This window comes from Lepisma saccharinum, chromosome 11 (genome assembly GCF_977018435.1).
Source record: "Lepisma saccharinum chromosome 11, izLepSacc3.1, whole genome shotgun sequence".
NCBI classification, from domain to species: domain Eukaryota; kingdom Metazoa; phylum Arthropoda; class Insecta; order Zygentoma; family Lepismatidae; genus Lepisma; species Lepisma saccharinum.
Genome location: NC_139239.1, coordinates 84,969,226 through 84,996,090, shown reverse-complemented (window position 1 = coordinate 84,996,090; position 26,865 = coordinate 84,969,226). Strand labels below are relative to the sequence as shown.

General features: G+C 37.0%; 1 protein-coding gene across 3 annotated transcripts in view; it reads left to right on the top strand.

Moving 5' to 3' along the window:
- LOC145994951 (maternal embryonic leucine zipper kinase-like) overlaps positions 1 to 26,865 on the top strand; it is a 325,396-nt gene that overhangs the window by 40,501 nt on the left and 258,030 nt on the right. For all 3 annotated transcript variants that reach the window (XM_083131477.1, XM_083131478.1, XM_083131479.1), the window contains exons 3-6: positions 14,313 to 14,463; positions 18,977 to 19,086; positions 21,896 to 22,049; positions 26,692 to 26,798. In XM_083131477.1, the coding sequence (XP_082987603.1) occupies positions 14,313 to 14,463; positions 18,977 to 19,086; positions 21,896 to 22,049; positions 26,692 to 26,798 (522 nt within the window). The remainder of the gene's footprint in view (positions 1 to 14,312; positions 14,464 to 18,976; positions 19,087 to 21,895; positions 22,050 to 26,691; positions 26,799 to 26,865) is intronic.

The following is a 26,865-nucleotide window of genomic DNA, read 5'->3' as shown; positions in this document are numbered from 1 at the left end:
TTCATGTTCCTGGGTGTGCCATACAAGTTGAATAATGAGCCAAAATGTGAAACTCTGTTCGGAAATGTGCATGGATACGTTGCGGAGGGGGGTGAGAGGCGGAAGGTTGGTCATCAATGTGAATTTTCCAGGCTTGCTCCAGACCTGTGTCAGAGTTTCCACCCAAACATAAGAGTATGAAGGTCCAAAAAGCACATTCATTTCGTAATCAGCACCATGATACCATATGGTATCATCGGGGGAGTAAAGGTTAAGCCTCTAAATATAACATGGAAAATGCATTGAATTATAATTTTTCTTGTCCGTATGGGAGTAGTAAGGGGACTTGTCAACAGATGGAGGGGATAAGAGCGGGTGGCGCCGTTCGATAGTTGTCGGATGTCGTCGTAAGGCATTTTGTTGGGCAAACTGAAGGAACATGGAAACAAATAGGTTCCATTGATACATACGATTTTTGTCGAATATCGCCACCCGACAAAGTATCTCACTACAACATGTGACGGAAATTGCATGGACTGCAACATCCAACAAAAATCACATGCATAAACAAGAAGAGCTTTAGATTGCAAATATGCTGCTGGAATTTTATTACTCTTCTGGCTCACTTCACCTTATTTAATTGTAGCAGTGCTTACGAAGGTCTCCTTTCATCATCCTGACGTATTACTGGTTTCGCACAAGTTAACATGTAAGTTAACATACGTTTACAATGACATTGCACTATTCTTAGATATCAAGAGAGATTCAACCTAACGGGATATACATATATTGAATACTATCACGAAAAAGTGAAACATAAATCTGCATTGGTGAATGTTATAAAAATTGGCAAGTGCATGCTCCCAACCTCAAATTTACTGCAACACTAGTATTGCAATGAAATTAACGCCATTCTCTGTCCTGTCTGTTTAAACTCGTGAGAGATGGTCATTAATCTCTCACTGAGTAAGGTTAATGTCCAATATTATGAAATAAAATACCAATAATCAATACGTAAATATTTTAGTATATTTACTCGAATCATTCAATCATAAAAGCAAATCACTTTCTTCAAGAATTGACTTTTCTATGCCAGCTCTGCTAAATTTTCACTTTCCATCTACTGATTTATACGAGGGGTGGCCAGAAAGTAATTTCCAATTAGTAGGGATATTGATTTTTCGCAAACGCCAAAACCATGAAAAATTGTAATAGCTGCGAAGTTATGTTTTGGAATGCGCAGTGATGTCTGGACACATTTTTCGCCCGTTCGAAATATCGAAATAATGGGAATTTTGCATAAAAAACAAATTGTTGGCATTTTTAGTGATTTTTTTTTAAAGAAATGTCCTAAAACAACGAAAAGTTCCATGAAATCCAACATTATTGTCTTTTATAGGCCATGTTTGTGTACATAGAACATGCAAGTTTTCCAACATTTTACTCAAGAATAAACACTATAGAGTTATACGTACATGGAATAATTCCGACAGCCACATTAAATCATGTATTTCCCACGATTTTTTCAACTTCTATCAACATCATTTGTATCACAGAACAAAGTGGCAGGGTTCTAACAGGAGATCGAGTGCGTATCTAATGTCACACGGGAGCCACATCTTCGTATTTGTGGCACGAGATATGTTTTGAATTACCAAGCTAAGTGCGCACCATCGGCATTTGTCGAGCGAGTAATAATGGAGCTCAGTCGTTAGGACATCTGACTACTATGCGAGCGACCTGGAGAGAAGCGGGATGTTTTCCACTTATTCAAACTGCTCCGGCGCCCACCCAGCATCATATGAAGTGGGTACCTTGAGGAAACTTTGAGGGATAAAGGTAGCCAGGAGCGTGGTGCTGATCACATCACCCCCACCTTCAGCCGTAATCAAGAAAGTGTGGGGCCCTAACTCCACACCCCCTATACACCTTCATGGAGAAGTGCAGGGGAGCACTTTACTTTTACTTCCTCAAAAATCTGCACAATGACGTATTAAGTTTTGGTATATTTGGCAGATAAATGTTCTAAAACAAAAACGCGAATTTTAGGAAACGTAACACTAACAATTCAAAAAAAGATAATTCCAATTATTGGTGCCATAATATATCGGTATTTGTCACGTGAGATTGATTGATTTTAATTTTTTGGGTGTGTCGCCACTTATGGTCATTATGCACCCTTCAGTATATACGGGGAAAATGCCATTATCTAAAATCCTTACCTTAAAATTAAAAAAACGGGTATGGAAAATAATTTTCCCAAAATAGCTTTCAAGATATCAAACTCTCATGAAGAGGCGTAAGCCATGTGACTTACAATTTGAAACAGTAGTTTAAAAACACCATGAAGGTATAATTTCAGATATTTGCCAGAAAACGCGCTACAATGAAAATGTGAATTTTGGGAAAAATAACACCGTCTAGTAAAAAATAGGAAATAAGAAAATACACCAATTTGAAAAAAAATAACAAAATATCAAGGTCCCTACCGATTAGGCATAAATAAAAGAAGAATGTCAGTTGTAATTTATTGCATTAGTAACAGTGAGTACTAACCTAATTTTTGGCATAATCACCACCGTTGTTCTGGCATTTGTTGTAGCATTGCACTAAATTTTGTATGCCCTTGGTATATGTGTCTGACAACAAAGACTGGAACTATCTCTACCACAGTGTAGCTGTCAAATCCTTGCCCTGCCAGAAACCTCTTCAGTTAAACAAAGAGATGAAAGTCGGTACATTCAAGGCCAGGGCTGTACAGGAAGTGGTCCAAGATCTCTCACCTGAAGTGATGCAAAGGGCCCGTGTGTACTCAGCTGTATGGGGTTGTGCACTTTCGATTGGCTTTCCCTGAATTGCCTGCACCATCGTCTGACCATACTATCACTCACGACGTCCGGTCTGCACACCTCACACGATTGCTGGTGGCTCTGTGCCAAATTCTGAGCGTGCAATGTAGGCTACATCGCAGTCGGTGGGAGACTGTATGAGAGCTTCAATCTTTAACCTAGAACTGTCCTAAAACACCTGCATTGCAACTGTACCAGATTACAGTTACATGCCACTTCTTCCTGCCTGCATGTGTGTGTGTCGCTCTCCGATCACTAGTGCTGCGTATAGGCACCATTGGAGCTTTTTTCAGGATGCCCCTCGTATATGAACTTTCAGAAGCTTTAATTATTAGAGTATTCCTGTTTCAATGTGTGGTTAGCTAAATCAGGTACGAGGGTCACTATTTATATTTTGAGCCTAACAATAAAAGAAACAGGAATTTGGCATTGAAAACTGCTTTATTGTTTTTTGAAGTATTCTCCTTTATGGTCAATACACTTTTGCATTCGTTCGAACCATTTGTCAAAGCAGTTTTTCCAATCTTCTTGAGACACCTCCATAATATGGTTTTTGAACGCATCATCGGCATCTTCCGCCGACGAAAATCGTTGTCCACGCAATTTATTCTTGACATTCGGGAACAAGAAGAAGTCATTGGGTGCCAAATCAGGACTGTACGGTGGATGACCCATCAATTCGATTTTTTGATTGTTCATAAAGTCGGTTGTTAGACGAGATGTGTGACAGCTGGCATTGTCTTGATTAAGAATGATCCGACGGCCTTTGTTTGTTTTCCGTATTTGACCGAAGACCTCTGGCAAACAAATTGTTGTGTACCATTCAGAGTTGACCGTTCTACGTTCCTCTAAAGGCACAGTTGCCACATGACCAGTTTTCCGGAAAAAACAGGCAACCATTTGTTTCGATGTGCTTCGAGCGCGAACAACTTTTGTTGGATTGGGTTCATCTTGAAACACCCATACAGTTGACTGCTGTTTACGTTCCGGCTCATATGCATATATCCATGATTCGTCACCTGTTACAATCTTATATACGTCTTTTGAAGCACCAAGATTGTATTTATTGAGCATTTGTTTGCACCAATTGACGCGAGCATCTTTTTGAGTTTTTGTCAAATTGTGTGGGATCCAACGAGAACATACCTTTCTCACAGCTAAATGATGATGTAATATTTTATATATGCTGGTGGAACTAATGCCTATGGTTGCCTCAATCTCACAGTATGTCACATGACGATCTTGCAGTATTAGGTTTTGCACAGCATCAATGTTTTCTTGAACAACAACTGATTTTGGACGACCTTCGCGAATCTCGCCGGTGAGCGAATGGCGGCCACGATTAAATTCGTTATACCAGCGTTTCACAGTGGCAAAGGATGGGGCTTCATCGCCAAATGTGGAAGTAAGTTGATCGATGCACTCTTGTCTTGATAATCGACGTCGAAAATCGTAAAATATCATCGCACGAAAATGTTCACGAGTTAATTCCATTTTATTGTTGTCGCGCAATCTCCAAGGCAACATAAACAACACAAATCAAGCTATTGACAAAACATTTGAAGTACGTTATGGTCAATAATGCCAGACAATTCCGTGCAAACGTCAAGGCTCAAAATATAAATAGTGGCCCTCGTACCTGTACAATGCAATTCTATAAATTCCTTGCGTTAAATTTCTAATACCTACATACCCTTTTCGTCAGCATTTATGGTATAACTGCAAGTTGTCAGTTTCACAGTACTTCACTTGGATATACTGTACTGAAGCAGAAATCCCATTGATAATGTAAGAAAATGTGACAATTTATTTTGTTCGATTCAATTATTTCACTTATCTGAAAGAGTTAGGCTAAGTTGTTTGTTTTACAGAGAAGAGAGAAGTAGCTTTGTGCATCGAGAAATGAGTCCGCACTCATGATGGTTCTTGCAAGCAGAGGGTTTCAAACCTCAGTGGAAATATCAACATATAATACCGAGAATGTATAAGGAGACTGATAAATTAGAAATTGTATTTCTTAATCAATCACTCTCATTTAGTCGTAACTTTAAAAATAATCAAGTATTTTATTTTAAACTTACTGCTTATGACAACATTCCGCAATCCTTCCCTAGCTTGTGAATTGTAATAATTTTCCAAATTCACTATTTTGCAGTTTGAATTCAAATCATAGAGAATAGAGAAATTAAGTCAATTTCATAGAAGATAATATTGGTACTTAACAAAACCATACGTGGATCTGTATGCGTTTATTATTTCCATTTGCAAAAACATCGATTAGTTTAGTTTGTAATTGTCAGGGAAAAATGTAAATTTTGTCCTGGAAAACCTGGAAAAGTCAGGGAATTTCATTTCTGCTTGTTTGTAGCCACCCTGATACACACATGTTTGGCTACATAAAAACAAACAAAAAATTGTTTTGCTCCTCCTCCATGTGAATAGTGTTTTTTGTATTGTGAAACAATGAGGTGCTGTATGAAAACTAATATGGTAAAGTAACAGGTCATTAGGGTGGCAGATGAGAAGTACATATGCTATCTCATGTTCACAGCATTCTTGACAAAATTAACCTTAACTTGGAGTATTCAATGAAATTATTACCTGTTGATCATCAGTGGTGGTTAATTCATCACTGTTAACTCATTCTGATATTACAACAGTATAGTCGAATGTAAAATTCCTTACAACATAAGTAACAATAATGGGCTTAACAGAAAACGAATAAAGTATTGTTTTCTGTCCCACTGCAAAGCTGAACCAAACTTGCGAAAAGATACCTGTAAAAACATACAGCTTTTCCCAGTGGTGTAGTTTTGATACTTGTACTTTTTTATGTAACAAGGATGAGGGTTGGCCCGGCTGGGCCCAGTCCAGTTTTCCCCACCTGGGCTTTTCAGAAGAATCCACCTCGAAAAATCCACCAAAAAACCCAGACAGAAAGTGGGGTTTTCAGAAAATGTAAATTATTGCTGTAAATACTCGTGATGTTCTAAGTTTGTCAAAATTGTTTGGAAAACTTGTAAAGAAAAGGCTTTTGAATGTAGTATAGTGTTTTTTTTTCAGGCCATTTTCCTCAAATCATGCTAAAAATGGACTTTAACAGAAATAAAAAGAATATATATCCAAGGAACAAAAAAAAAAGTATCACAAATTGTTACATGATACATTTGAATTGATTGATGCAACATAGTTGAACAAAGCTTATAATTTTGAAATGTGGTAGCACTTTGGTCACCAGTCACTCCCTTTTTTTTTGGGGGGGGGATCATAGTGTTACATCATAATTTCAACTGTGATGATCAATTGTTACATGTTTTGCATGTTTAAGCATTACAAGGGAGAATTGAGTACATTTTGTTCAAATGTTAATTGTGGCATAATTAAATCGGAACACTGAATGATTTTTCTAATTTCTCATCATAATGGGTTGCTTACCTATGCAAGATAAATATTATTTATGTCTGGTTTAAGAGCTATATATCCATGTAAGTCGTTCACCTTCATGTTCTACCACAATTTCAGTTTTCTTCTTACTTTGTTTTAAGGGTGTAGGGTATTCAAGTAAGTATAATTTATGTGTATACTTTCATATTTTCATCATTTGACATGTTCAAACCTTTGAATAGACTATAGTTTGAGCTTTATGCATGAAACTTACAGGGACATTATGCACTTACACTATAATTTGACAATAAAATTATCAAAATATGGTGCATGAGTTAGGATGGATAAGTCATCTATTTAGTAGCCATGATAATAAAATAATATTTCATAGTTTAGTGGTAAAAAAATCACAAACATTGTATTTATGATAACCGCCATAAATACAAAGCTTTTGAGTTGCAATTTTTATAGTTGCAAGATAACTTGAAGGATTGGTCTTGCATTCTATTTGAGAAAAAATTGGTCACTATGTTTAAAGATAGTAGACAACAGACAGGTTTAATATGTCATGGGAGAGCTTTAAATTATGCTCATATTTAACTAGGTTACATTTTCATAAGAAACACAGGTCTCAGCAATGTTACGGCATCACTTGAGTTCTAAGTTTTTAATAAAAACTGTAATATAGTGTGTGTTTTAAGAAGGGTGGGGGTAAGTTGCCAATTTTGAGACCATGATAACTCCAGCAAATTTAGAGGTTTTTAGCTGAAATTGTTCAAATCATGAAGATTGTAGAGGTGAAAAATGTATTTTACATATGCTGAGGTAGATTCTAAATTCTGATGACACTTTCAAATGCCTAATCTACATTTTTGGAGATTAAGAAAAGAAACTCTTTTAAGAATTTTAGGGCATCACTTAAGCTATAGTTTGACAATAAATGTTTTGAAATATAGTGCATTTTTGGGAAGCGTTGGAGACCAAATTTGGGGTCACAAATATTTTGGCTATGGGAATTGTCATTTCCATAGCAGCCAGATATTTTGGAAGATTTATAAGCCAGACAATAAAATATTGCAAACTTATAATTTGGCATGGTTAATACACGGAGGAGGTATTTATGCTTGAAACACCCAGGAAAATAATGGGAAAACACAACTGCGATGAACTGTGAACACACAATTTTGAAGCAGATTTTACACATTGTTTTGCATAGTATTTTTGAATTATTTATTGGTGTACGGCACCTTGTAAGGAAATGAAATAAATGAGATAAAAAATGTGTTTGTAGCTCTAGCATAATTCATTCCAACATAGGCACAACACTGGATTCACAATATTATTTTTTCTTGAACTGAAGTTCAGAATGGATTATTCACTAATAGTATTTATTAGTAAATGTGCTGCATCTTGAAAAACATACACTTTAACATGCTTAAATTTTAGTTTCGTTGCAGCATGAAGAAAGTAACAAACCTGATTGATAAAATTAAAAGTCTGACTGTAAAAAGTTAGTTATTGCTTTTTTTTCTGGAACGAATGGTTCCAGCACTATTCAAGTTGATTTGTTATGTTACTGTGTTGCTTGTTAACCCAGATAACCCTAAAAGAGGACTACAAATAAAAACAAACTTTCATTCGCATAAAATGTTTCATTGCCAACTGAAATATGTGAAAAAAAATAATTATGCACTTTCGTTCATATTTGGGCAATTATTTGGCCCGTCCTATATATAGGATGCCAGGAATGTGAATGATACAAATGTCTTGCTAAATTGCATATGTTTTACACAGTATGGAAATCCACGAAACATTTTACATGCAACACTTTACACACCTTGTTGTTGCTTTTGCATGGCACTGTCGGCATCTTGTCTGTTTCTCTTGTGGTATTACCAAGTGATCAATTCTTCTCGTTGCCAGATGCATTTGGGCATCCTTTGGAATTTGGTTTTGAGATTCTGGCATTGTTTGAAAGCAGGGATGTTGCAACTCGATGACGAAAAGATAGCAGATCCAGTTCACCTTTGTGAGATTTGTGTATTTGCCATGCATTATTTACTGCTAAGTCAATGCAGTGAGCAACAAGAGGAAAATACCATTTTTCCCCCTTATGTTGACTCGGTAGAGGCTTATGTTTTGATCACATCGATCTACACCACCCATATTAGAATTGTACATGTGAACCAAATGTGGTTGCTGCACCTGTATGTTCTTTTTCTCCTTCAGTGAGTACCTTTTTGCTGAATGAATAGGAAATACTCCATGTCCATTTGAAGCTAAACACACTACACAGTTATTGTGCCATTTAGCCACAACAATGGATTTGTCACCTGTCACTCTATAGTCAAAGAAACCCCTGTCTTTTTTATTCATTTCACGTGTTTCAATGAGAGGACACTTACAAATTTGGTTTTCTTGCACAGTTCCAGTTCCTCTCACATTTTTTTCTGACAACTTCTGAAGTAAGTGAATGGACGTAAAAAAGTTATCAAAATACAAATGGAAAGGAGAATCAGGACTAATACTTAGCAATATATCTGTATATTGAAGTACAACTGATGCTCCCAAACCAAGTTCCTTGTACAGTGGATTGAGTATCGTCCTAGCATCTTGATAAGGCTCAACCCAAGTGACATATCCCAGCCACGTAGCACCAGTCCAAAGTTTATAACCGAAGCGGATCGGTTTTTCACGAATGAATTGCTTGCAGCCATGATGCCCATAATAAGGGACCATTGCTTCGTCTATACTATGGTTTTCTTCCAGTGGAGCCAACTCTTGGAACTTGCTGTTCAGAATATCAAACAAAGGACGAACCTTAGCAAATTTGTCTGCAGGGTCCAGTTCATTATTATCAACTATGTGAAGATTTGACATGATAAAATCAAATCTGTCTCTAGTTAGGGCTTTGCACACTAAGTCATTACCAGTACATTTTTCGTCGAGGAACTTGTACATATCCACTAAGGAGAAGAATTCCAAAAAAAACATTTAATTTACTTTGAAGTGATATCTGCAGGACTGTTCTTTGCAGCTGCATACATGTTGCTGTAGGAAACGAACATGTCTTATCACTTGTTGATCAAATATTGAGCAAAACAACTCCAGAGGGCTCTCTTGAGCCTCACTGCACTGGCCAAACAGGTGTATTTGTAACTACATCACATTTTTTCCATGAATAGATCTTTCGTGTTTTCACGGGAGGAGGGGAGGGCAATTCACTCGCATCACTTCCCACAGTTTCTGTGGCAGCTTTCCCATCTGTTGCCAAATCTTGAAATTCCTCTAAATGTTGATCACCAGTCTCTTCAATTTGAATTTCGGTGGCTGCTCGCAGTTGGCTACCAAGAAGATGATTTATTGAAACATTATCTTCTTCTGAATCTTCATCCGTGATGTTACCACAGGAGTTGACTGGTGGTTGAAGACAAATGGTAGCACCGTTGGCTGGTATGTCGTCGTCATCCTCTTCAATCATACTCATAATGGTATGAAGAGTAAGCTCTCTGAAACAAAAAAAGTGATATTAGCGAAAAACATAAAATAAATTATATATAAAACAAACGAATTTGTAACAATTCTCTTCCAAGAAAGACTTATTGGCTTGCAAAAACATAAACATAGGTTATTCCTAACCCTCCTGCTTCCCCCCCCCCACACACACACAGACATACAGTCACTTTTATATTACATAAGTACACAGGTTCTTAGATCTGATAGCTATGAATTCAAAAAAGACTAAGTGATTCTTTGCAATTGATAAAGGATAGCCAAGTTCCTGTCGTCCTTCATGTAGAACACCTAACTTTCAGCAGTTGGCAAGCCTGTTTGACAGTTGTTCTCAAAACTACGAAAACTTTATAGATATCTTGGATATATACTAAAACAAATAATCAGGCCACCAGTTCAAAAGCACTGTAAATAATGTGTGTTTTGACTTACCTGTCATATTTGAAGCGGTAATTATCCATTTTCTGTCTGTTTACTCAACTTCAATCTTGCATAACACAACACGAATGGCAGTGAAACAACGAACACTAGCTCGTTGTTACAACAAACCTTCTACAAAGTAGAGATGTAGGCACCACCTGTTGGTAGTTCCTTGAACTACGGCCAGAATTTTTTGAGTAGGTGTTCTACATGTAGGACGATTGGGGTATCTGGGTTAATGTGTTCATCATAACAACTACTCAAAATTGTGTTTAATCTCATAAAGGATGATGTATCTAAGTACACACAAACACACACATTATGCATTTCTCTTGTTTGTTTGATTGATTGATTAAGTTCATTTTACTTCTCTTTTCTGCCACATTTGGCTAATCACGCAGATGAGAATGAGTGACATGATATGATGAAATTGATGAAGGGACATACAAAGAATACAATGCCCAGGCTGCGATTTGAACCTGGGATCTCTGGAATCACAGGTATTTCTCTAATTAAATAAAATGTTATTAGTCCTCAACTATAATAAGGTACCAGTATGGAGTACAGTTATTGACTGCCAAAAAGAAAAAAAAGCACTGGTTATAACATATTTTGTACCCCCCTCCCTGGTAGTCTGATTGTTGGATACACCAAAGTATGTGTCTCAGGTAATGAAACCCTGAAAACTGATCACAAAGCAACAACATTAATATTACACCATCCAGGAAGAGTAGATTGAAGCTGTTGGATAAATATTTTAGAACAGAATATGTTAAATAAATTTTGATTCAGTCACCTGTACCCTGTCTCAACTATCTACTTGCACTTGTTTTCGTTTGCCTGCTCCAAAGATAGCCGAGACAGGGTATAAAGCAATACAAATTGAATGTTACGATACATTTCTACCAGGGGAGAAACGTATTTCATTCTTAAAATATATATTTTTAAACATAACATGAAAAAACCACCTAGGTTGGATTTTTTTAAAAACAAAAACAGGCAGAATGCCAACCCTGATCAGGATGCACCCTGTCTCACAAAATAACAGTAAACAATGAGTATACAAATTGCCAAAACACTAATATGTTAAACAGAATGTAGCACAATTACTCCTCTGTTGTATAACAATATAATAATTCTTTTATTAGTAAACACTTGAGACAAAACTATGCTGCTGCACTACCCTCTGCCTGTCGACACACTGCAGATAATATTAAAGAAGTACTGGGCAAAGAAGAGAGGATAAAAAACACAGCACACTGAAAGAAAGAACCAAAACATACAGGTATTTCATTGTATCTAGTTATATACTATGACAATATGATATACATCAATTTCTCAGTATGTAAAATCGTGCTGGCACAGCGTACTCCTCTGATCACCAGAAGAAAAAAAAACAGAGTTGGAGTATGTTTGTGTGTAGATATGCATACACACACTCAGCTCGCTCGAAAGTGGTCTACTTTTGGAACTCGTTATCGAGGTTACCGAGTTTGAGACCCAGCCTGGCCATAGATATTACCACTCATCTTAATTGATACAATTAGCCAAAGGTGGCAGAAAAATGACACTATTACACAGTGTGTGTCATAATTTCCCCGACTAGGATGAGAAAACAGGAATCTCACATGCAATGATACTTTGGGGTGGATATTATTCAAAATACATTCCTTGTGTTTCAGTACACTGAATACAAAGTTCATGCAGCTTATCAAAACACTTCTGGAAGTCTTTGACGAGAATAGAGTTGAGATACTCTGAATGTCTGCAACAGCATCAAACTGGATCCATTTCAGCAACAAGCATAACTAGTTTAACCTACTCGAAACACCTAGATGCTAAGAACACTAAACTTAAATTACATGACCCACTAATTCAAGCCTATTCAAAGAAATTTACTGATTTTTCCCCCCGAGAAGTATGAGCCTAATTTCAACACAACTTTGCATGGTCGTAGAAATTTATAACTGCTACATACTACATTTTTCACTCACTTTGGTCTATTGTGGTGGCCACAAGGATGCGTCGAATTTTTCAAATTTCGAATTTCTTCTTCTTCCTTAAACTTCCATTATTGTGGGATACAATGTATAAATTTCACCCTGTTATTCTGGGAAGAAAGAAAAAGGAAAAAGAAAATATTTCATCTCTTTAAGGCCTTCCGAGGAGGTCATTTGATCCCTGTACCCCCTCCCCCACCAAGTTTCTCAAGCGAGGGCTGTCACCACCATAACACTTTAATTCCACTTTGCATATAATTAATATGGTTTCTCTCCAACAAACAGAGGCTCACTTCACTATCTCCCTCCAATTTCTCGTACAGAATTTTCATGTATGTCGTAAAATGCCACGGTGTTTGATGTATTTAATTCCAACTAAGCATATCTATCAATAACTATATATAAAAAAATGGAATGGAGTGAAATTTTAGCAACATGCCATGACTTATAGATGATTCAAATCACCAAGTCTAGTGGGAATTGGCCTGAGACCTTCTTAATACTGAGTTAGGAAACAACTTTCCTCTTGTCCAGGGAGTAGTTCAAATGACCCTGGTGAGCCCCTCTGTCCCTTGTACCTCCATGATTCGCTGTATTCAATGAAGTCAGTCAGAACACTTTCATTAATTTCTTCAAACTCGGTCAATTTTTGATTCACTGTTCACTATGTTCATTATGTTATGTTAAACATGAGTTCCATATCTTTGCAGTGTACTAGTCTAGTGAGAGTTGTAAACATTAACTGAACATAAAACTTGGAATATTATATTTTAGTGATGGGCCGATATGAAATTTTGGCCGATAACTGATAAAGTACCGATATAAAATTTACCGATACCGATAACCAATATTCTACCGATCCGATATAAAATTAGAAATGGTCCTTGAAGAACCTGACAGGTTCATTGACTTCGTTAATAAATGTGTGTTTCAAGGTGACTGCAGTGCAAAGGAAATTCCATATTTAGACATTTACTTTTTTTAGAAAGTAGGGCATGGAGAATATCCATAAAAATTACAACAAAATAACAGAATTTTGCACTAAATGATCAGATATTTATCAGTATATTGGATCGGTAAAATAATCGGTAATTTTACCGATATACCGATATGCCTATATCTGCGATACCAATAGACTATCGATTAATCGGTCCCATCCCTATTATATTTACTCTAAGGTGATATCCTTGTTGCAGTCATAGTGATGGTTTGCTACCAAACCGGTTATTCAAGCAACTGCTTCATGTGTGTTCCATTTTATATGGATATTGCATGTATGTGCTGTTACCATTCTTGGAAATGTACTGTCTGAGATGCTTTATGTGCACTTTCCTTCTGTAATGTACATGGGGACTTCCCTAACTTTTACATGTCATGCCTTCTCCATTCCTCCCCTGTAACAAGCACATTCACTCTACATTTTGCTGACCTCTGTGGCAGAGTGGTTAGCACATTGCACTATGATGTCAGGAGTCTGGGGTTCGAATACCAGCCTGGGCTTTTTTTTTGTGTGTCCCTTCATCAATTTCAATTTCATCTTGTTATCTCTCATACCCATCTTCACGATTAGCCAAAAGTGGCAGAAAAACGAAGTAAATTAAATGAAATAATCCAATGAATCACTTTACATTTCTTACTTTGGCTGTTTTCCTTTCGAAGCATAGAACACAACATCTATTTTGCAACTGTTTCGTGCCTGAACTTTTTCAAATACATTTCAGGCATTTTAGTTGCTTTTGGTGTTTGTACATGGCCTGTTTTTTTTTTGTTTGTTTTTAAATTTTCACGAAGGTATCCATGTGGAATAACATTCATGAGTGTTCCATCGATAAGCACGATTTAAAATACTAGGGAGTGTTTATACTAGTTCTTACATGAATGAGACTATGTTGAAACATACATGCTATGTCCAAAATTCTATCAGATAATGTCCCCTTGAAGTAAAAACTTGTTTTTAAAAAAGGGAGGATTACTCGTGCAGTGTCATTTTACTTTGAAGATGCAGCTTTCACATTTTTCTTTTCGTCAGAGAATAAAGTTTTCTGCGAGTGTAATGTCCTACGTAGTTTCCAAAGAGTGACTATTAAAGTTATATTAAAGAAAGTACTGATGTTGATTAACATGTGAGAATGTATTTTATGTTTCATTTTAGCATTTCTTATTTTAGGAGGATCTTCCAAGAGTTCGACTAGAAATAGCAGCTATGAAACTTCTGAATCATCAGAATATTTGCAGCTTGTTTCAGGTTTTAGAAACAGATACACACATTTTTATGGTACTTGAATATTGCCCTGGTGGAGAACTTTTTGATTACATAGGTAAGGAAAGTCTTACAAATCTTATTGTTCATTTGTATTTTTGTTTATAATATTATGTTCATTTATCAGGATATAATTGTGCATGTTTCCTGTCCTTAGCATAAGAGTGGGCCAAATGAATCAAACTAGTGCAAATGTGCAATATCAATTTTATCATCCTTGTGATATTGTAAGTGGCACATTCTTTTTTGTTACAATAGGTAACATTTCACAATTGTCTGTGGTATCATCAAATTCAGCGAATTAAAAAAGAGAATCCAGTATAGTGCTCGTCTTCAAAGCAACCTCACTTTACTTCAAAGAAAGTTCCGAAAGATCAGTTTTCGCCCTTACAACCATATATCAGGTCCAGTAAATCCTCCCCTGAAACCTTTCCCACCAATAGTGTCCAGCCAAGAACTGTCCATATCCTGTCAGCTCCATGTGGAGTAAATAAGATTAGAGATTACTGAACGCGAGGTTGCGGTTGCGTTATCTTTGCTAGTTAATGTTATTGTGTTTTGCTATTTTTTTTATACAATATAAAGACCATGGGAGTAAAACGTTGCAGTGAATGAATGGATGTATAAACACTGCAGGCAAAAGTGACAACAGCGCTTTACAGAAGAACAGGTGGTGGCTCGAAACCAGATACATGTCCGGTCGGCTTCCTCTGAGGTTGTGTCAAAGATACCGAACTGGTGACACTTTGAAGGCTAGCACTATACTGTTTGTTACATATTTTGTTGAAGCAGATTTGAGTTAGTTTATTCATCTTATTAAATATTGAATAAATGTGTTTCATAACAAAGCATAGGACAGTTTCGTGCATCAGAGTGTAATATAATATTTGCCAGAGTTCAAGATGTACACCTCGTATGCCTTACTAAAGGTAATGCAGTCAGTGGTCAACTTGGCATTGCCAAATCTTGCTCTTGTTCTCGGCTATTTCAGTAAAAAAAATCAGTTTTCCAAAGGAGAGTGTGCTTCTGGAAACAAACGGAAAGTATTCAATTATCTCACCTTCTGCCCTGTCCTGTTAGTAAAGGCATAACAGTCCTTTATAGTCCAGGGGCATATGTCAACATTCCGTAGTCCGTGTGTTTTTGGATGAAGGGAAGAAATGACTACCGGTGATACATTGCTAATGTGGTACACATTCATGTACTACCAGGTGTTTTGTATGCAATTGTGTCAAATGGCCTGTGTGATGTCATAAATCCAAGATGGTTGATGCTTCATGCTCTAACATAGGAAATCGATTCTTTAAAAGTTGTTTTTAAAAATTTTGTATACAGACATGTTTATTTTGTATCCTTTTTGTAAGGATTCTAAGTAACATTTTACACTTTACTTAAGATTTGGCATATAAAGGGAAGGGAATTACTGCCCGTTATATGTTGCTAATGCCTGCAATTGTTGCACATGGTCTATGTGACATCATAAATCTAAAATGGCTGCTGCTTCTGACATTAACAAAGAAAATCTGTCATATCTCCTTTACAAGTGATTTTGACCATTCCTAAGCTACTTGGTTTTGGCATGAACATGAAGGGAAGATGTGGGTATGGGGCATGTCTTAATTTGTAGGCATGCAATCGTTTATTACCAGGCATTTTGTTGCTAATAAACAAACGTGACGTCAGAAATCCAAGATGGCCACCGTGGCATATCTGTCAATAAAATACTATCCATCTCCTGGTTTAGATTGCATTGTTAATTTTTTCTCAAACAGTTTCTGTTAAAAATGAAAAAAAGATTATTATAACTCGTATATTACTCTTATGGTACAACAGTAGAGGATTGTCACCTCTGACTTCAGCTTCTTTTATGTAATTTTAGTAGCACAATTGCTTTCGTTGTTCATTCAATTATGTGATACTTTTGTAAGTGCATACAGTAATTTCCTTAAAAAGTTACAGTAAATTATAATATTTCTCAATATTTAGGAACAATCAGGCCATCAATACAGCCACTTTACTCAAATTCCTCGTCACTATCATCATCTGATTCACTGTCCTGTAAGCCATTGTTTTCACACTTATCTTCATTGCCACCACAAAGATACAGTTCAGTACATCTGAGCTCGGCATCTAAAGATTATTTTGTCTTTTTATAACCACAGTGAATCTGCTTTAACACAGTATCTTGAACACAAGGTGGCGTGGACATGGCAGTAACAACTTTCGTGTTAGATCGTGCAATGCAATGGTCGGCACCTTCTTCTGGGGGTGCGGAAGGATCGAGCCCAGTTCAAAACCTCTTCCTGCAAGACAAGGATAGATTGGGCCAATGCGATGATCCGAATCCAGAGACAGAGCTGGCAGATATGTGAAGAGATTTTCCATCTATTTATTTATTGTTCACAGTTTTAAACAAAAACGATCAGCTTTAAACTGTATAATAATGTCTGATAACTTAGCCTTGACTGTTTTCCAAGAACACTTACGAAGGTTCAACCCCACTTGCTACCACTTTCCCAAAATTGGTTCATTGTTGATTAATGAGGTCATCAGTATTGTTCGGACTGAAATGCTTCCATTTTTAATGTATTTACCGAAAACTGCCCTTGCGTGAGTTCTTTTCCATCATACAGGATGGGATTGGTGTAATAGTTCATGCCTGTATATGCTGGCTTGAGATCGTTCTATTGTTCTTTTAATTTTGAGGTAGATAGCTGGTTGTGTCTTTTTGATCGGGTCGGTTTTATTTCCACCATGTTTTTGGTGTACTGATATTGTAGCCAGTTCGCGAAAAATTAAGAAGAATCTAGCTGGAGCTTATTTCTTCTATTTTATTATTATCATTCCACCTAAAACTTTCAATTCTTTGTTTTCGTGTTCAAGGGCTTGCAGATATTGGCAAACTACGACTGTGACTCCACGAAAATGAACATTCAAGGCTCCAAACAGAGGAATCCTTACACCTTTCATTATAATTTTTTATTTTATCAAGTGCTGGAGTAAAAAAAAGTGCAGGCAAGTTACACCAAAAACTACCCAACCTAATAGATGGGATGGAAAGAAGAAGAAAATGAGGATGGCAAGAAGGTTTTCCTGCCTTGTCCACACTACCGTGCACTCCAGTGACTGTCTTAAATTTGATTCGCTGTAGTTGCAAAAATTGGAAATGTTGAGATGTTGAGCTCAGTCATTGCGATGTACTGAACTGGTATATTTTTTTTTTTTTTCACTAAATGATAAATCCTAAACGTAATCTAAACCAGGAGATGGATTGTATTTTATTGACAGATTCGCCATGGTGGTCATCTTGGATTTCTGATGTCATGTTTGTTTATTAGCAGCAAAACACCTGCTAATAAATGATTACGTGCCTACAAATTAAGACAGGCCAAAACCAAGTAGCTTACGAATGGTCAAAATCACTCGCATAGGAGTTATAATAGATTTTCTTTATTAATGTCAGAAGCAGCAGCCATTTTAGATTTATGACGTCACATAGACCATGTGTCACAATCGCATGCATTAGCAACATATAACAGGCAGTAATTCCTTCCCTTTATATGCCAAATCACAAGTAAAGTGTAAAATATTGCTTGGAATCCTTACAAAAAGGGTACAAAATAGTTTCACTTGATATATCTTCATAACAGTGCGACATATGAAAAAGACTGTAAGAATCTTTTTTTGTTCCTTTTTCAATTTTGAACAAAAAATGTCTGTATACAAAATTGTTAAAAACTACTTTTAAAGGATTTATGATTGATTTCCTTGGAGCATGAAGTGACATCACACAGGACGCCTGGTAGTACATGATTGTGTATCACATTAGCAACATATCACCGGTAGTCATTTCTTCCCTTAATTCAAAAACCCACAGGATTACAAATGCCCCTGGGATATTTAAGGACCAAGGCCTGCCAAGCTGTTTTTCATTGGTGGTCAGAGTTCCATTTCACTATTTTCTAGCTTTGGCTATTTCAGTAGTTCCCAAATTGTCCTCATGATGCTGAGCGAACACAGAAACTGAAGTTTCCCTCCAGAGAATTGAACCTATAACTGCTGCACTAAAGCATGATTGTTATCCATTTGCCACATGGAAACTTATTATTAAAGTTTCTTTTCCCAGCTCTATTACTAAGTGACTTATCAAACCAACTGCAATTGAGTTCTTCTTTTTTGTAATAAATTGATATTTATATCAGGTACAGTATAACTTACACCACATGCCAACATTGTGAAATGAGAAAGGATAATGTCAATTAGCACTTGCCACCTATCCATGGAAGAATGAACTTTGTGAAAGGACAGATTCTCCATTCATAAATCTTTAAACCTTCTACCTTTAAACATTTTAAAACACACTTCTTACCTTGTAATCAGCTCATAAGTTTTAATGAAATGAGATCTTGTTTATGAAGGGTTAATTAACAAAGCAATAAGTAGATGTCACAGTGATTGTAATTATCAGTTATTATGGGATTTATGTTTCTTAAGATGAAAGTAATTTCCTGATACAGTAAATGATAAAATACACTATAAGTCACAAACTAATATACTTTATTTTTTTTCAGTTGAAAGGGACAGATTGAGTGAAAGTGAATCTCGAGCTTTTTTCCGGCAAATAGTATCTGCTGTTGCATATGTACATAGTTTAGGTTATGCCCATAGAGATTTGAAACCTGTGAGTATTTTATTTATTCAGTTTTTCTCTACTTGTTAATATCTTAATTTCTGAACTTAATTAAGTATGATGATGCACACACCTACCAGCCACATTATATGTGTGCACCACCATTATTAGTTTTCTGTATGTAATGAGCTCCCTGTTGATAGTTTTACTTATTGTCAACTTTATTCTTGTGCAAGGTTCAATAAATGCTGATATACCACCTAATATCATAAAGGAAAAATATAGTACAGTACATGATTATACAGAAAAATTGTAAAACACTACATGAATGAAATAAAAAAAATAAAAGGAATGTACATAACAGTGGTTCACAAATATGTGTCGCGGTGCTTGAGGCTTACAGGGGTGCTGCAAAATATTCCAGTATTTTCACTGAAATGACACTTATTTCAAATATGTGCTTATTTAGTACTTTTTACATATAAAATATTTCTGAATTTGAAATATGTGTTTATTTTTTTTAACTTAAATTAAGCAACCTAACCATACTAACTGAGCATTGAAAGCGTTAGATAGGCCTATATTCTGACTTGGGTGCCGCAGAAAATTCTTGAAACACTAAGGGTGCCATGAAACGAAAAAGTTTGGAAACTCCTGGTATATAAAGAAGCTGCTACAGGGCCATTCCATGTCAAATCATCCAATGGTCTGAACCTTCACATCTCAGAAATTGATAATTTTTAGTACCGTGATATCTTAGTAAATGTAGCTTGTGCCATTCAGAGTTAGTTGTTTCTCAATAAAGTGCATAATATCGCCTTGGTCTGTAGTTTGTGCATTTTATTTGTCACTTTGGTGTAGCTTGTGGCCTGTCAGTCTCCAAAGGAATAGCTAGCTAGCTGTACTTCTTGGTTGTTTACAGCAACGTCTGGTGACCTTGAAACTTGGGGTACCAACTGATTGTGGGAAATTTTTAATACAACATACATTCTCCCCCTCTCCCTATTTCTACACACAGAAATACATAGATAGTTAGTTTTTCAATTAAATGTGTGTGTAGTTAGTTTTTCAATTAAATTTGTGGTGTAAATATTGATATTTGTTGCAACCTTTCAACATTTTGCAGCAGCCGGTGGGTTCAAGCTGAGGGGTTAGGAAAGAAAAATAGAAATGTTTTCCTTTCAGTGGCAGTCTTTACCTGAAACTGGACAGGCGGTCCAAAAAGCTGCTAGAGTAGCTCCTTCCTGCTGATCGTACAGAGGAATAAGAAGCACATGAAAAAGAGCGTTGCTTAAGTGTGGCTTCTACAAGGCAATAAATATTGTGATTTGAAAATAATTACTCATGTGAACTCGATTGATTTATCATTGCTAGACTCACTACTTGTAACTGCTGGCTGATAACCTCTCCTACAATGAATTGACACTCCACTGACAGTATAACGTTGACAAGCTTCACCATTTCCAAATTCCTCAGCACAGAAAATAACTTTACATTTACATGCTGCATCATGTTAGTGACACTTCTGTTTCTCCATTTAATGTCCGTTTCATGTGCACTATACAAAAGCTGACTCATTGACCATCTCTTTACTAGAAAGAACACAAGAATAAACTTCTTCCTTTGGCTCCACTTCATACTTCACTGCTAAAAGTAGTAGACATATTTCTTGTGAAATTTTGAATTGTTGAAACAACATATTTTAAGGGAAACATTTTAATGGTATTCTATATTACACTAATATCGTGGTATAGTGTACATGCAGTGAAACCTAGATTTTTATTATTTTCAGAAGAGCAAGTTGAAAGAGCTTAAAATGTGGGGAAAATGTAAAATCCAGGAAAATTTTAGAGCATTTTAATCTACTGGGACCATGAGAATTGAATGTACAGGGTGAGGCAAAAAGATGTTAACGCTGTATGGGAGACTAAATATTCGAAATGGTAAACTTTGAGCCTGACATTCTGTTCATGTTTTCTGACGAAGCAACATTCCACATCAGCGGTCGTGTGAACAAGCACAACTGTATCATATAGGCGACTGAGCACCCGAAGGAAGTTCGAGAGCACATGCGGGATTCCCCTAAGGTGAACGTTTGGTGTGCCGTGAGCAAATTTGGAGTGATTGGACCGTTCCTTTTTGAAGAACAGACCGTCAGGGGAGAGAATTACCTTGCCATGCTCGGCACGTTCATGGAGGTACCACTTGCCATTCTCCAGCGAGGGTACTTTCAGCAAGACGGCGCCCCTGCCCATTACAGTCTGCTGGTTCGGGATTACCTGAACGACACGTTCGGTAAACGCTGGATTGGTAGAGGTGGTCCTCTCCCATGGCCAGCACGTTCAGTCGACCTGACGCTGTGGGGGCATAGTCAAGGATCGGGTCTACGCCAGCAAACCTCGCAACCTAGATGACCTGAAACACCGCATCACTCACGTCATCGCTGGAATTCCTGCCCAAATGGCCCAGAAGGCCTTACAAACAACAATGAACAGACTCAATGAGTGCATTGATAGGGATGGGTGCCAAATTGAAACCCTGTAACCAAATCCATGCTTGTAATTGAAAGTGATTAAACACCCATTTATTGTTAACATCTTTTTGCCTCACCCTGTATAATGCGGAAAAATGTAAAATCGGGGTTCCACTGCATATATTCGGATCCAAGGTGCACCAAAATTTTCATCATCGAAATCTGATATCTGAAAAAAAAAAAAACACCTTAGATTCAAAGATATACAGTATGTCATTTAAGGTCAGTCTACACACTTTGAAAACATGATGTGCACTTAAATTTGTATTAGCTATTTTATCTCAGGATCTCTGTGTATGCTAATTTAAATATGGTATTTGCTTTTAGGAGAATCTTCTATTGGGAGAAAATCAACAATTAAAGCTTATAGATTTTGGATTATGTGCTAATCCTAGGGGAGGAATGGAATCTCAATTAGACACGTGCTGTGGATCACCAGCATATGCAGCACCTGAACTTGTTTCAGGGAAGGCATACTTAGGTATGTGTTACACGTAATTGCAAATTGTTTTATTGGTGAAATGATGAAAATATTCTCTCGGAGCTATCGACCAGGTCAGTTGTGGAAAAGATTCCAAGCTTTCGAGAGCTAACATCACTCTCATCTTCACTTCTATATTGAAGCTTGGAATCTTTTCCATAACTGACCTGGTCGATAGCCCGAGAGAATCTTTTCATCATACGTCACCAGGAAAGCTTCAAGACTTACTTTTTTGTTTTATTTATATTTGTGACACATATTTGATTTTTGCCCAATATTTCAACTTTTCAGTCATCATCAGATGAGTAATAATGAGGAAACTAAGTCTGATGTTAACAGGACTCTTTTTGCAATTTTATGCTCCATGCTCTTGCTTGTCATGAATTCACACACACAAAGAAATAAGCATACATTGGTGGATTTGTTGAAACACATACAAATTCTAACACTTTTAACTATGAACACTTGTCGATGTGGAGAAAACCTGGGGTCTATAGATTTGAATGTGAAACATGTCATAAGGAATACATCAGTGAAACTAGCAGTACCGTAATAAGGAGAAAGGAACACCCAAGACAATAACAGGGGTGGAAGACTAGTAACAGGATACAGGATACAGCAGGAGCTCCACACATATCTCACAGTCAACAACACAGTACATTAATAATTTAGTGTGTGTGAGAGCATGATCCGATGTGTGTAATCCAATTTTTCACATGTGCATGTGAATCACCGTTTTATTAATTAGGACAAGAAGCAAGGACCTGATGAAGACTTAACATTTAATGAGCTGAAACATGCTCGTGACAAGTGAAAGGTGAAGTCCTTGCATCTACCTGTAATTGTGGCATTAGCCACTGTTGCAACATGTCTAGGTACACTGCATCTGTAACAGTTGGTTCTGCAAAAGAAAATGGCCCATGTACTTTTGACGAGGGAACTACACAAAACACATTCACTTTAGGAGAATCACGAATGTGTTACACCACCTCATGAGGATTTTTCGTGCCCCATATGCATACATTGTGACGGTTCACCTTTCCAGACATGAAACATGGCCTCGTCACTGAAAATCACTATCTTCCTCTCGTTTCTCTTCCACACAGGACTAGAAACTATGATTGTGATCCGGGGAACTCAGTGCCTGCGCTGCAACTGGTATGGTTTCACATGGAGACCTTTGTGTAGAATACGGCACACGTGCTGTGACATCTGCAATTCCCAATTGCAAAGTGCTGACTTCTTAAGGCTCCTGGCAAATGATTCTCGTACAAGGTTTACGGTCTCAGCCAACAGTCCTGCCCGGTCTGTTGATTTTCCATCGCACAGGCAGCAAGTCTCATTAAATTTATGCCATGCACAAATTGTCTTATCTGTAGTTGCTTCTGTTCGATATTTCATATGAAATCTCCAATGTACCATCCCAACCTGCTCACATTTAGCAAATTGTAAGAATTAGAATTACTTTGTGTTCACCAGTGCATGACATGTTTTCATTAACTGCATTATACTGCCACCAACAGCTAATTTACAATTATGTGAGGGGCCTATTATTAGTGCAATCTTGGAGAGATTCTTTGTGTACTGATATGTACCTTTTTGCTGCATGTGTTATAGTCCTTGTTCTGTACCATAATCTTTCGAAACCCAAGAGGGAATTATGAATCACCCTGTACATTATGAATGAATAGTGGGTAATAATGTGAATTTATACAACATCCTTGAAATGTTATTTTTCTTTCTTGCATTTCACTTAAATTCCCACAAAGTTGATTCTATCAATCCTTAAAAATATTATTCATTGTATAACACACAAATTTTGGATGGTTACATTTTGATGAATCTTAAACTACACTTTTTATGCCAAAACATCTAGTTTGAGCACTGCAGGGAAAATATGAAATGATACTTTTTTGTCACCAATGAATCTTTTTCTCTGTAATCAGTTGGAAGTAGAATGAACAAATCACATTAACCAGGGATTGCAATACTTGTGATTGTGACTTACCAGTAGCTTGCGTGGATTTAATTGCAGGTGCTGTGAGCATCTTGTGGGGATCTGCCTGGGCTGTACCCCAATTTCAATAACAATAATTCTCCAACATGCTGATATCATTCTCAGTCTCATGATCAACTAAACATTTGCATTTAATTAAACTCAGTGTGTAGAAGAACCTTTGATGCTTTGCACTCTCTTTACTGGCTCATAAACTTCCCTGATTGCATAAAAACTAAATTAATTCAGTCCCATGCTTTTCCAATCATTGATCACTGTGAGATCATTTATTCTGGTGTCAGTCACTAGTAAGCTAGACTCCTACATCTAATTCAGAATGTTTGCATTTGCTTCATGGTGACATGACATGTTGTAGCATGAGATATTCTGAACTCTTGACACTATACCATGCAAACCTTGAGTGGTTTAACCTAGTTCTACTGTACAAAATCCTAGAACTGATAGATCCAAAATATCCAGCTGATTTCAACACCTTTCTGACTTCCATAGTTCCAACACCAGCATTATACATAAGCTTGTACTACCTACATTGTTTTTTCCCTTTATATTAATAAATAAATGTAGAAAAATCATTATATGGAGCCCCAGTAGCTCAGTCATTAGGGCATCTTACTACCATGCGAGAGGCCCAGGTTCGATCCCCAGCAGGGGAGAACCGGGATTTTTTTCACCTGTTCAAGTGGCTCCGGCACCCACCCAGCATTGCATAAAGTGGGTACCTGGAGGAAACTGGGGGTAAAGGCAGCCATGGGCATGGTGCTGATCACATCACCCTCATCTTCGGCCTTGATCAAGGTAGTGTGGGGCCCTAACTCCACACCCCCCTATATGCCTTCATGGCATGGTGAAAACTACAGGGGAACACTTCACTTTAATTTAGAAAAATCATTATGCTTAACTCTTTCTGGACAAGACTTAGAATATTGAGTTCTCCCCTGGAGATGAGCATGGTTAATTCGTTAAATTAGGCATATAGAATTTTCAGTGAAAAATGGATGCTTGACCAGGACTTGAACCTGGGTCTCTGGCATACCATGCCATTGCTCTACAGTCTTCACCTGATTCTTTTCCTGCAGCTGTTTTACGTGTGTGGAATCGTCTCTGCTAGTGCTACCGCAACGGAATCTTTTGCCTTTAATTTAACTAATTAACATCTTTACGCTGGGAGGAATCAGGCAACATAGACGTCTACAGTGTTTCAAAGGCAACAGATTCCGTTGTGGTAGCACTAGCGGAGACGATTAGACACAGGTAAAACAGTGGCAGCGAAAAATCAGGCAAAGCCAGGTCGGTTTAGAAGCTGTGGTAAGGCAATTGCACGATATGCCAGAGACCTGGGTTCGACTCCTTGTTAAGCCTGCCATTTTTCACTGAAAATTCTACGTAGGTAAGGGTGGTTGCTGTTTTCCAAACAAATCTTAGAGAATATGTTGTTAAGTGTGTTAGAATTTAACATTTTTTTTTCAAAAATCTGTAACACTTTCTCTTTCCACAAACATATAATATGTTACATTTTATATAAATTTTCTCACATTTATACATTTTTTCACTTTCACTGAGCTTGGCCAGTAGCCAAGTGGCAGCCAGGAGAGCAGAAAAAAAAAAACCTTGTGTGTATTCTTTTAGTATGATGTTGGCTCAGTATAAACTTGCAAATACCATGAATCAACAAACAGTTTAGTAGAAAAGTTGAAAGATGGAAGAACAAGTTGAAGCCCATATCAACAGTTCTGGTACCTTGATCAGTGAAGACCAACAGATAACAGTATCCGAATTGGCTTCATATATGTATATCACCTGTGGATCTGCATTTGCCATGGAATATTAAAAAGTGTGACACTGTTGGAATTCCAACAGTGAGGAACGTAAGGAACAGGAGGTTACATTATTCTGACATCTTGGTGTTTTGGAGAGTAATGGTGATGAGACATGGGTCCATCATTACAAACTGGAGAGCAAGAGAAAACATGGAGGAAGCAGTGCAGACCTGTCTTTGTGAGCAGATGAAAAGCATCTTCTTTGCAGGAAAACAGAAGTTATATATTTATTTTCTCATAGTTGCTTGTATTAAAGATGGTACATGGATTTTGCATTTTTGATTCATCTAGTTAGATGCAAAAATCACTTTACCACATAGTGTCCATGGAGGATGAAGCACTTGTATAATTCCACCATACTAGTACTATTGAAATCAAGGGGCCTGATTTACCAGACCCCTCTATTATTGTTGTTATTACAAAATCTGTGGTTGTTTGATTTGGTAAATCCTACATTTACACTATTGATTAAAGTTTGATGTTGCAGTCAGGTTTTCTATGTCCTTCATCTTTGATCAAGTCAGATCAATCCAGAGTCAATGTCTGTACATTTAACAAATAATTTCATGTACTTTTTAACATAACATTAATACAGGATTAAGGAAATGAAATGGGCTATTGGGAAAACTTCACTACAGAATGATTTGCATCCAGTATACACAGCCTTTCCAGTAAAAGTTTGATGTCTTGACAATTATTTATCAACTTCAATTTGTGGATATATTTTAGAAAATATGTTGTAACATGTTAAACACAATAATGAAATTACTGGATGTCACTGATTCACTCCATTTCATCCTAATTTCAGGTTCAGAAGCTGACATTTGGAGTTTAGGAGTTCTCCTCTACGCTCTGCTATGTGGTTTCCTCCCTTTTGATGATGACAATATAGGCCATTTGTATCGCAAGATACTGGTAAGTTAGTACATGTAGGACATTCCATGTCATATCAAGCAAGATGTGGGTCTTTTGTTGTTTCCAA